General features: G+C 40.9%; 1 protein-coding gene across 1 annotated transcript in view; it reads right to left on the reverse strand.

The window, feature by feature from the left end:
* The window catches only part of CRIM1 (cysteine rich transmembrane BMP regulator 1), a 943,646-nt gene that overhangs the window by 139,380 nt on the left and 791,226 nt on the right, over positions 1–13,040 (reverse strand). The window contains exon 9 of the mRNA XM_075339496.1: positions 8,462–8,618. Within this exon, the coding sequence (XP_075195611.1) occupies positions 8,462–8,618 (157 nt within the window). The remainder of the gene's footprint in view (positions 1–8,461; positions 8,619–13,040) is intronic.

Genomic DNA, 13,040 nt, shown 5'->3' on the forward strand with positions numbered 1-13,040 from the left:
TCCCATTCCACCAAGAACTCCACACAAGACAAAATAGGAATCAAGCCTTAGTATTAAAGCAGAAAAACAACAAGAAAGTGGAAAAGAAACAGCAGAGGTACAAAGACCACTTATCTGAGAGGAGTTCTGGTAGTGAGCAGAGCTAGTCACAGAATGTCCTTACACAGGAGACATTGACCACCGGCAAGTAACAAGAGAAAACTACTCAATTAAATAGCCCAATCACTCCACACATCAACTGCACCGCCAGCACTGACCACAAGAGGGAGCTCCAAACTGGAAAACGTATTCACAACACCTCCCATTACTAATCTAGGGTTTAGTGGCAGCTGTGAGCTGTCATTAATCCCTTATTGCACCAATTGCTACTGCATCAGGATGAGCCGGGTAAAGTTCTGGGATTGTCATATCTAATGGATGCAACAATCCTGGGTGGCTGCAGGCTGCTATTTTTAGGCTAGTGGGTCCAATAACCATGGGCCTCCCCAGCCTGAGAATACCAGCTCCCAGCTTTATCCTGGCCGGGTATCATAATATTGAGGGACCCAACACTACATTTTTATGTATTTTTACACCAATATAGATGCAGACAGAAAGAGTGATTGAAAACAGTCAGACTCTCTGTCACACAGGGTGGTGGCAGTGGCGCTGTCGACTGCAACCAATTAGAGACACGGGGGCTGCCAGAGGACGGGGGAAGCAGTGCATGTGCGTGCAGATAATGAGGGGCCCTGGAAGTAGAGTGAGCGGCATCGGAGTGTACAGCCAAGTGAAGACCGGTAAGTATGAAGCAACATTATTTGTTTTCACTTTCCCACTTCCATAAAAAAAAACTGACTTATTTTTCAGCTTTATTTTCACCTCTAATATACTGAAATGCAGAGATGTAACTTTATGTACCAGTACATAGTAGCTGTAAAGAATACCATTTAGATCTTTAGATAGGGAAAATTATCTTTCCAGCTAAACATCCTGAGTTTGAACCACGTTAGGTCTGCTAGAAGCCTTCCAGGCTACAGCTCCGAAGTTTGAATCCCACAAATATTTAAACGCATCTAGTGGGCACAGTAACGTCTTGTATTTATTGTTAAATAGTTTGTGTTCTGTTAATGTACATGTGATATGCCAACCCTTGCTTTTATTATAAGTGGCGAGCCATTCAGCAATAATGTTCTAAAGTAATAATATAAGTCCTATTTAGCAGAATTACACACTGGAAACCAGTACTGCAAAGAGATACTATCATGTTAAGAGTTATTTTATATTGGTATTGAGATCCAAAGTGACTTTTATTCTTGGTATACTCCCTTCCTTACACAATTAGTAGAAAAGGTGACCTATTCAAATAGAGTCCCAATTATGCAAAAGTTCCCGTACTTTGCTAATATGGTTGACAAACTAGATAAATGTGAATGAGATGATTTACATCTAAAGAATATTAGCTTTATATGTAGAGGGTTTTTTATTTTCTCTACTTTATCAGCTCTTTTATTATAAAGTAGTCCTCCATTGAATTAGTTATCATTTAAAGGCCTGCTAATATCAAACAAGTTCACTTTGCTTTCTTGGTCCCATTGTTAAGTCTTTCAATATATTCTTCAGTGGCTTTCGCAAACAGAAAACAATTATGGGGCCAACTGTAGCTTGCAAGCCATCAGGTATAAAGAACCAAACCATACTGTCAACTAAATTGGAAAACGGGATTGATGTATTTGATTGAAATAATGTACCAGCCCAGCAAAAAATACATTTTCTATAAAGCTCAACTAAATGAGAAGTGTGAAACAATATTTCAAAACCCTTTTGAAAAGTTTCTGATCTTCGCTGCTTCACACAATCTACAGAAATTAAATTACTCCACTCTGAGAGAGGCCGATTTTCACAGAACTGGCAGGGGAATAACGTGACCCAGACTGGGTAGCAAGCACTCAAGAGCCGGGACAATATATTGTATCAGCCAGCAAAGTCATAATGCTCTCCAGTCTAATGATAGCTAATGGTAGCCTATTTTCTTCACCGCCTTTCTGTCTTGTAGGCTGGAAATAAGGCGCTTTATATGATGGTACATTGCTGTAAGCGTATTCCTCAATTACATATCCATAGCACGTTCTTGAATACAGTGCGGATCCTCTCTGCTGCCCTGGTTCTTCCAGAAAACTTATCACAGAAAGATAAAAACAGATTATAGGCTAAAAAAAATCATAGATTTATGCAAGTCTTTATGCCCTCAGCAACATAGTAAGAAGGAGGACTATTGTGCGCGGTGCCAACGGAAGATATCTGGAATCACTTTGCCATGCTGTGCAAGCATTCGACTAATACGGCAAATATCTACGACTCTCTTATCTATTCCGCTCAATCTCCTTCCTTGGTAATGACCCTGCTAGTGAGGCAGACATTCAATTATTTTGTTATTTTCCAAGAATTTAAATGCACGCTTTTACAGCCAAATCATCTTGCATAAAAATCTCTCATCTGAGCCATTTCTAAAGGGCGTTTAGGAAGATAAGTAAACTACGGGTCAATGGTGATCTATCCAAGTTCCTCCGTCATCTTCACCATGTCCTGATAGCTGTCGCCCAACCTACATTTATGACTTACTTGCACAGCCAGATATTGTACAGATGGATTCATGAACGCTCCAACTTTTGTGATATTTGAAACAAAATGGATAAATTGTCGCCCAGGCGTTTACAAAGCGACAATAGCCAATTTGTGGAAAAGTACCTTTTGGTTTCTGTTATATGAAATGTTATCCCTTTATTGAGTCTGCGCTGTAAAATATAAAAACTTACTAAAGTAACAGGTCTGTACAACCACCCAATAAATATGAAAGTAAATATAGACAAGTCTCTAAAGTAAATAAATGTACCTAAATTGTGCACAAGCAGCCAATGTATAGAAAAATATAAAAAACACAGTTAAAAGATATAATAAAATATTTTCAAGAATGTGAGAGGTGCACTCAATTTTGTGATATACATACACATTCCCAGGTATGGGTTAATATCCTTTGCCTTTTATTTTGTGTACACACTTCACATGTATTTTTTTCTTTGTACACACATTTCACAGTTCTTCATATGGTTTTAATTATTTCATCCTCTCTTTTATACATTTCTCTTTCATACCTACCTTCCTGCAATGTTAATTACGCATATCTATGTCATTCAGCTGTATATATATATATATATATATATATATATATATATATATATATATATATATATATATATTAATTTACAATACATCTGCTGTATAATATGCATTTTCTTATTTGTGTATATAGATTACTGGAAGTTGTGTTTTCTATTCTCTGCATAATTCCTATGCGTGTTATACATCCCCAGGTATACACAACTACACTACATTTATATATATATATATATATACATATACATATATATATATATATATATACACACACACACAGTATATTGGAAACCATACTGCTTGGGGAAAAAACCCCAACATAAAATAAACTGCACGTTACCTTTTAATTTATGCCATATAGAGGTCCTTATAACATTGGCCAGGTAAGAAATTATGCCTGTTCTTCTAATGTAAAATGCTATTTTTGCAATAGGAAATACGCTCCACTTAATGCTCATTATCTCATGTAAGTGATATAAGGCATGTGCCAATAATAGTGGTAAAGGTCTAGCATAGTGTCATTAAGGTGAATGCATTCCTCTATATGGGTAAGACGTAATGAACCTCATAATATTGTCTACATGAATACGTAATGTCCAAAAATAACAAGAAAAAGTGAAAGTCCAGCATTTGAAACTATTGAAAGCATTACCGCGTACCTCGCACATATATATTCGGCTAAGGGTAGGAGGAAATCCAATTTGCAGTAGAAACTGAAGCTTCATTCAAATATTTATTGCAAAGGTTCCAGCATGTGTTGACCTCGATTTCTATGGGATTTCCATGCTATTGCTACCGTACCAGAAATCTGACAGCAACTTAAATATATACAGCTGCGGCCCTGTTGACATCACGTTTTGGCCCTGGTGTACGCAGAAAATGGTCCCAAACCTACATGGTACACATGACCATAGGGCTCTAAGGCCAGAAGAACAGTCTTTTTGGGCACTGTCTGACTGGTATAGGTCAGTACACAGAAAAAAAGACAATATTTCCTCACTCCAGTAAAAAAAAAAAAAAATAAAAAACAGATTTGTTATACTAACTTGGAAGCCTACGTCTTATCGACAGAACTTTTAGGTTAGTTTAGTGTGTGTCTGCAATCTGTCTAATTCACTTGTAAGTGTGCTGAGTTTTATGAGCGGATTTTATCCATAAAACTACATTAGATACAAAAAATCTGCAGGTACATATTGCATGTATGTTCTCTGCGGAAATGCACATTTAACGTGTGTAATCCGTAGAGGAAGATTTGTCAAAGCAAAATACCAGAAAGTATGAAACACATAGCAGCCTAATTTAAACATGACATACCAAAAAGAGGCAAAAACGTAGTCAAAAACGCCTGTAACAAAAATACAATGAAAAAAACCCCCACAAGTAACCTAGTTTTCTTAAAGAGGTTGTCGAGGACTTTAACATTGATGACCTATAATTTAGATAGTTCATCAATGTCTGATCGGTGTGGGTACGACACCCAGAGCTCCATCACTATATATTGGCAATAGCTGGGTACTGTATATCTGCCCCTATTCGAATCAATAAAGGGAGGATGTGAAGTAAGTGGCAGCGGCCACTAGTCTGTTGAAAGAGTAGTTCCAGGCCACGGTGGCACAGGGAACAGCTGAGCAGTGGGGGTGCAGGTTGTCGCACCCAGACTGATCAGACATTGATGATCTATCTTTAGAACAGGTCATCAATGTTAAGGTCTTGAACAACCCCTTTAATAAGTGCAGAAATAGTGCAGACATCAAAAACTCACCAAAAGCTAATTGTGGGAACATAGTATAAGCATCTGTCACAGCCTCCACTTAATCTATACATTGGGAATTTAGCTCTGGGGTATACCTTAGAACAAGCACAAACATCAGCTATATATCTCCAATTTCAGCTGTAAAGTTGTCTTCAGGTGGACCTTTAGGGCCCATTTTTATACCAGTTCCTGGACCTATTGGAGGATCCTGACACCCTGGTGGGCTAATCAGTCTTTATACTGGACTAGCAGCCATTTCAAGGAGAGATGTATTGGATTACTGGGGAATTATAACACTCTTACTTAGGGAAAAGCGCTCTCTCAAAATTACATGAGGGTGATCTTCTCTCATTAGGTGTCACACGGAAATTTTTATAAACTTCGCCGACTGTCATGGCAGAGTCGGTATTTGTTCAGACTACTGATTCTGATACTCTACCCGATAACTTCTCTGGTGTCTGTGATCAACGAAGGCAGACTCAAGAATCAACCTGCAGAGTGGTAGTTCATAGGCAGGCTATCTTTTGATCCCCTGTTGTGGGGGAGCCTATTACATTTGCTCCCCTCCTATATATGCTGGCTAGATCCTTACATCTAAGCCATCTATAGTTTATCTTAGTTGGTCTGGTGAGGTGTTGTAATCTAGACTATCTGGTGATTATGGTACTTGTTGCTGAGTGTGGTTGTGGACTTAACTCTTGTTGCCTTTTTTTTGCCATCTTCTTGCTCTTGCTTCCTAAATCTCTTATTGCCTATTCCTGTGTGTGTACAGTGTGTCAGAGTTTTGGATTTCCCTTGTGTGTCATTATCTGTATTATCATCTCCTTTCGGTCCCTTTCTTCCCTGTTGGGAGGGGCAAAAAAGATTAGTTCTGGTCAGGAGCACAACCAGGCATGGGAATCGGGAATCTCCACCATCAGGAGTAACTAGGGATGTTTTGTTTGAAAAAGAAAAGGCTGAGAGAAGACTTAATAGCGGTCTACAAATATCTGAAAGAGAGGGGAGCCAGCACGATCTGAAAATGGCATGCATCATATAAAAAGTGCAAATTCACAGATTTATTCCAACTGTACTGTAATATAAATGAGATTTTTAGCAAATAATTGATCAATTCTTTGAGCCACCCCTGCCAACGTCACAGCAAATCTCAATAGGGGGTCCTACACTATTTTCTGTATTTCATGTGCCATGCGGCCTCCTAGATAAAGTTAAAAGCAGAACCATAATCTAATTCTAATAATCTAATCTATCTAATAATAATAAACCATAGAAGCGGCTATATACAGGTTACAGGTATGTGTGCTCCATTATGGTTCTGCTTTTAAATTTATCTAGGAGGCCGCATGGCACATGAAATACGTAATATAGGTTAGGACCCCCCTATTGAGATTTGCCGTGACGTTGGCAGGGGTGGCTCAAAGAATTGATCAATTATTTGCTAAAAATATCATTTTTTTATTATAGTACAGTTGGAATAAATCTGTGAATTTTCACTTTTTATATGATGCATTCCAATTTCAGATCGTGCTGGCTCCTTTTTCTCAAATATCTGAAAGGTAGTAACTGTGCAGAGTGAACTACCCTATTCTTATTAGCACAAGGAAGTACAAGAAGCAATGGGATGAATCTTAAAGGAAGGAGATTCAGATCAGACATTAGGAAAAGCTTTCTGACAGTGAGGTCAATCAGGGAGTGGAACAGGCGACCACGGGAGGTGGTGAGCACTTCATCAATGGAAATCTTCAAGTGGAAACTGGATAAACATATAGCTGGGATGATTTAGGAAAGCCTGCACTCACAGGGGGTTGGACCCGATGGCCCTTGAGGTCCCTTCCAACTCTACCATTCTATGATTCTATTAGATAGTCTTGTGTCCCCTACTGTGAGGGACAGAATAGGAGCCCCTGTTCCTCATTATCCTACAGTCACATTGTGACATTAGGAGGCTGGTAAGATGACACATATATTCACTACGTCGCAAAAACTCTCCTAAAATTAGTTGACGAACTACATAAAAAATGAGAAAACAGGTTAGCATATTATAATCCCGGGCTGCTCCTGCTCCAATGTTATATAGCCCTGGCATGGCACCAGGAAGCTTCTGAACCAGGTGTTACATCACCACTGGAGTGCCCTCCAGCGACTTCTACTTCAATCAGCAGTCAACGTCGTGTTCCTGCCGTAGATAGTCCTGGTGATGGGAGAGGAGTCAATGCCAGCGGCACTGGTGGGCGCAGGCTCTGCTCATCCACTGGGATGGGTTTCCTTGGGATCTGCAGTACCACTGGCTGACTGTAGGTGGCGTGTGTCTTCCAGCTGAAGTTCCCATCATTCAACTACAACCAATGAAAAGACACCACACCCTTCTTTATTCCTCTGTCTGCTGACCACTGCCAGAGATAGTTCTGTATTCCTGGTTCATGTTCTGCCCTGTTCTGTTTAGTGATTCTGGTGTTCTGACTTCTGCTTGTTTTTTGACTACCTCTCCTGCCTGCTGTTTATGTACCTTGCTGCCCGATCCGGATTTGACCTCTTCTTTGTTTTCAGATTACGTCCTTGCCTGCCGATTCTGTCCCTGTTTTGCTTTTCCCAGTTCGACCCTGCCTGACTACTACTCTCATCGGACTGCAGCCTTCCACAGGTAGTGATCACATTGGGCCCTGTGTAATTCCAAAACCCTGTATAGGGGTTAAAGGGTTCTAGGGGTCCTGTTGGTGAGTGGCTTCCCTCTAATCAGTCCATTACAGCCCATCTGAGTCTGTGGATCCAGGCAGGCATTACACCGGGTCATTGGAGGACCGGTAAGGCAAGTCTGACTTTTTTTTATTTTATAAAATTGAAGGCTGTTTTCAGATTTTATTTATGTCTGGACAAACCCTTTAATTGTCCTGAAAGTAATATAATATTAATGAAGTCAGTTTTATAAGCGAGTTAGTATATGGCTGGTTCGTAATGTTTACAGCATATGCAATCCATTTTAATTATTTCAATAAATAAGTAATATAAATTTACTGCTAGTATTTTTTTTTTTATTCACATTAAAAAATTATTACAAAATGTATCAGGCTTGAAATATGCATGAAGGAGAAGTCATTAAAACAGGGAAAACACTGCTTTCTACAAGCGCATAATACTACCAGGTATTTTAATTTCCACTGACAACAGACTGGTATTGTGACTGGCAGGTGTAACCAATATGTTACCATCTACCAGGGCTTTCTGGATAAGAATACATTAGGATGTTCTGACTGGGTAATACGTATGTACACGAGGCAGCCATTGGGGACCGCTGTTACCACTGACCACTGATTAAGCAGCTCAGCATAGCCGGGGATGGACTATAAATGTAATAAATGAAGTTGTTCTAGCAGAAATATGCACATGCGGAGCTTGCAGACGCTTCTGTCAGACAGCACATTTATTAAAATGCAGTGAGTTTCTGGCTGAGAATACTATTTCATGCTGGAGGGCTTCAGGGAGACATATCGCAGAGTTTTACAAGTTTTTATGAGACTAACATTTCCTCTACAGTGACAAATCACCATGAATACTTACAGGTAGCCGAACGGACAGTATTTGTCACAGACCACGGGCTTGCACTTTTTGGGTCTTGGTCGGCACTGACAGATTTCACAGTTGTGGAGGTGAGTCTGAAAACCATAGGGACAGTCCAGGGAACAACCTGAGATAAGTCCAGTGCAAAGCTCTTCTCCTAAAGAAAAACACAGAATACACTCAAGTTCTAATATGAAGAAAATAAATATAACAGCTATGAGTTTCATTTTTTTGTCCTCCAGCATTAATTCAGAAACAATTAATATAAACTAAAACGGTATAAATCCATTGTTATAATATAGATGTCAACTATATACCATATTTGCAATTGGCTAGGCTATGACACCTGATGTCAGGGGTATAGGTATAAGTGGTGCAGAGGTAATATTCTCACCCTGACCCAATGACTTAAAGAGGTATTCCACTATGAATGTGATCCCCTTTCTTTTATCCTAACTCTTCCTAACACACACTTTCTTAATATACTTCTGCTATCTACTCTGCTCCTGTAAGCTTATCTCTAACAGGATTGTAAATTCCTTTATTGTTGTTGTAGTCTCTTTGAGCCTGACGGCTGCAGACCGGTATTGGACCAACTGAGCAGAGCACATCACTGGTTGGTGCAGGGGTGCCTTTCTGTGAGTGATAGCAGTCTGGGCAGGCATGTACGGATCACACTTCACTCTCCTCTCAGCCACTACTAATGAAATGCCCTGCTCAATTGGTCCGATTCCGGTCTGCAGCCTGAAGGATCAAAGCCACACCAACAATACAGTTGTGAGCCTGTTAGTGATATGCTTACAGGAGCAGAGTATATAGCATAAGTATATTAGGAAAATATTAGTTCAGAAGAATTAGGATAAAAGAAAGGGGGTCACATTAGTAGTGGAAAATCTTTTAAAGTCACCATACCTCAATGTGTATATTGGATACATCATATCCTATTTCTTTTCTTACATAATTTGTGTACTTTTCAGAAAATGCTGTCATATTGAGAATATAACTGTTTATGCCCGTTATATAATAACATTCTATACCTTCACCAGTTTTCCCATATGCAAACCCTGTCTCTAAATTTAAAATGGACTCTGAGCTGGTGGGAAAACAAACATCTATGATATCCCCATACAAAGTGTGCATAGAGGAATTCTCTTTAATCCAGAGAAAATGATCAGCAATGAAAGCATTATACCACTGTATTGAGTAATGTAGCTGTGAATCCTGCATTGGGGGAGACGTAAAAGGCATGTCTGAAAGCTAAGCACATCCTCTCTGTGTCTCGCTCTGCCTGCTCTCCCACTATATAGACTATAATATGATGTGTATCCTGAAACCACATAGTTTTGGCAAGTCAGGCTAGACTTGAACAAAACTGAGTTGAGCAGTTTCTTTCAGAGTAGACAGTGACATCAATACAGTGAACAAAGACACAGATAGACATCTATAAAGTAAGACAATGGAAAAGGATTCTTCTACTTTACATTGCCACAGTAACATTGGAATGTATTATTGTCATCATTGTACACCAGATGCAAACTGAATACCAGTACTGGTAAAAAAAGAAGTAGAACTCTAGGACTGTGTAAATCAGTTTCCTGTCTCTGTGGTCCTTACTAACTGAGCTGTTTCGTAGACTTGCTGTACAATTGTGCTGTAATTGTTTGAACACAAACCATATCGCTGCTCTGTGAACTTTACTGTACATAGAAGCTACTGCATTAATGTAAGTATGGCAATTAACTGAGCAGCTCATGGAAGAAAACCCACCAACAGAGTTTAAACTGTTTTGATGGGAGGGATCGGTTAAAATTCCTCCAAGCCAATGTGCAGGACTAATCAACAACTACCATAAATGTTTAGATGCAGATATTGCTGTACAAGGGGGTCACACTGATACTGAACGCAAAGGTTCACATACTTCTGCAACTCACAGACATGTGATAATGGATATTTTCATAATTTAAAGAGGTTGTACACTACTGTACATTGATGGCCTGACCTTAGGGGTACTTTGCCCACTACGACATCGCAGGTGCGATGTCGGTGGGGTCATGTCGAAAGTGACGCACTTCCTGTGTCGCTCTCGACATCGTAGTGTGTAAATCCTAGATGATACGATTAACGAGCGCAAAATCATCGTAATCGTATCATCGGTGTAGCGTCGGCGAATTCCATAATTACACTGCCGCGACGGTCCGATGTTGTTCCTCGCTCCTGTGGCAGCACACATCGCTGTGTGTGAAGTCGCAAGAGCGAGGAACATCTCCTACCGGCGTCACCGCGGCTCCCGTTGGCTATGCGGAAGGAAGGAGGTGGGCGGGATGTTTACATCCCGCTCATCTCCGCCCCTCCACTCCTATTGGCCGCCTGCCGTGTGACGTCGCAGTGACGCTGCACGATCCGCCCCCTTAGTAAGGAGGCGGTTCGCCGGCCAGAGCGACGTCTCACGGCAGGTGAGTGCATGTGAAGCTGCCGTAGCAATAATATTCGCTACGGAAGCTATCACAATGATATCGCAGCTGCAACGGGGACGGGGACTATCGCGCTCGGCATCGCAGCATCGGCTTGCAATGTCGTAGTGTGCAAAGTACCACTTAGGATAGGTCATCAATGTCTGATCGGCCAGGGTCCGACACAAGGCATCAAAACTGATCAGCTGTTCTCGGTGCCGGCGTAAGCAGCAGGCAGCTGGAAATGTTCAGTTTCAGAGCTGCCCCATCGTCTGATAGCAGCTGAGTCCGGGTACTGCACATCTGCCTCATATTGATGTGAATAGGAGGCGGATGTGCAGTACCCAGCTGCGACTGCTATCAAATGATGGGGCAGCTCCGAAACTGAGCATTTCTGGCTATTTTCTGTCACCGCTGGCACCGAGAACAGCTGTTAGGTGGGAGTGCGGGGTGTTGGATCCAGCCAATCAGGCATGATGAGCTATCCTAAGGACAGGCCACCAATGTTAAATTACTGGATAACCTCTTTAAAAATATCCATTATCACATGTCTGTGAGCTGCAGAGGTACAGTTAAGTCCAGAAATATTTGGACAGTGACACAATTTTCGCGAGTTGGGCTCTGCATGCCACCACATTGGATTTGAAATGAAACCTCTACAACAGAATTCAAGTGCAGATTGTAACGTTTAATTTGAAGGTTTGAACAAAAATATCTGATAGAAATTGTAGGAATTGTACACATTTCTTTACAAACACTCCACATTTTAGGAGGTCAAAAGTAATTGGACAAATAAACCAAACCCAAACAAAATATTTTTATTTTCAATATTTTGTTGAGAATCCTTTGGAGGCAATCACTGCCTTAAGTCTGGAACCCATGGACATCAGCAAACGCTGGGTTTCCTCCTTCTTAATGCTTTGCCAGGCCTTTACAGCCGCAGCCTTCAGGTCTTGCTTGTTTGTGGGTCTTTCCGTCTTAAGTCTGGATTTTAGCAAGTGAAATGCATGCTCAATTGGGTTAAGATCTGGTGATTGACTTGGCCATTGCAGAATGTTCCACTTTTTTACACTCATGAACTCCTGGGTAGCTTTGGCTGTATGCTTGGGGTCATTGTCCATCTGTACTATGAAGCGCCGTCCGATCAACTTTGCGGCATTTGGCTAAATCTGGGCTGAAAGTATATCCCGGTACACTTCAGAATTCATCCGGCTACTCTTGTCTGCTGTTATGTCATCAATAAACACAAGTGACCCAGTGCCATTGAAAGCCATGCATGCCCATGCCATCACGTTGCCTCCACCATGTTTTACAGAGGATGTGGTGTGCCTTGGATCATGTGCCGTTCCCTTTCTTCTCCAAACTTTTTTCTTCCCATAATTCTGGTACAGGTTGATCTTTGTCTCATCTGTCCATAGAATACTTTTCCAGAACTGAGCTGGCTTCATGAGGTGTTTTTCAGCAAATTTAACTCTGGCCTGTCTATTTTTGGAATTGATGAATGGTTTGCATCTAGATGTGAACTCTTTGTATTTACTTTCATGGAGTCTTCTCTTTACTGTTGACTTAGAGACAGATACACTTACTTCACTGAGAGTGTTCTGGACTGCAGTTGATGTTGTGAACGGGTTCTTCTTCACCAAAGAAAGTATGTGGCGATCATCCACCACTGTTGTCATCCGTGGACGCCCAGGCCTTTTTGAGTTCCCAAGCTCACCAGTCAATTCCTTTTTTCTCAGAATGTACCCGACTGTTGATTTTGCTACTCCAAGCATGTCTGCTATCTCTCTGATGGATTTTTTCTTTTTTTTCAGCCTCAGGATGTTCTGCTTCACCTCAATTGAGAGTTCCTTAGACCGCATGTTGTCTGGTCACAGCAACAGCTTTCAAATGCAAACCCACACACCTGTAATCAACCCCAGACCTTTAAACTACTTCATTGATTACAGGTTAACGAGGGAGATGCCTTCAGAGTTAATTGCAGCCCTTAGAGTCCCTTGTCCAATTACTTTTGGTCCCTTGAAAAAGAGGAGGCTATGCATTACAGAGCTATGATTCCTAAACCCTTTCTCCGATTTGGATGTGAAAACTCTCATATTGCAGCTGGGAGTGTGCACTTTCAGCCCATA

This window comes from Anomaloglossus baeobatrachus, chromosome 3 (genome assembly GCF_048569485.1).
Source record: "Anomaloglossus baeobatrachus isolate aAnoBae1 chromosome 3, aAnoBae1.hap1, whole genome shotgun sequence".
NCBI classification, from domain to species: domain Eukaryota; kingdom Metazoa; phylum Chordata; class Amphibia; order Anura; family Aromobatidae; genus Anomaloglossus; species Anomaloglossus baeobatrachus.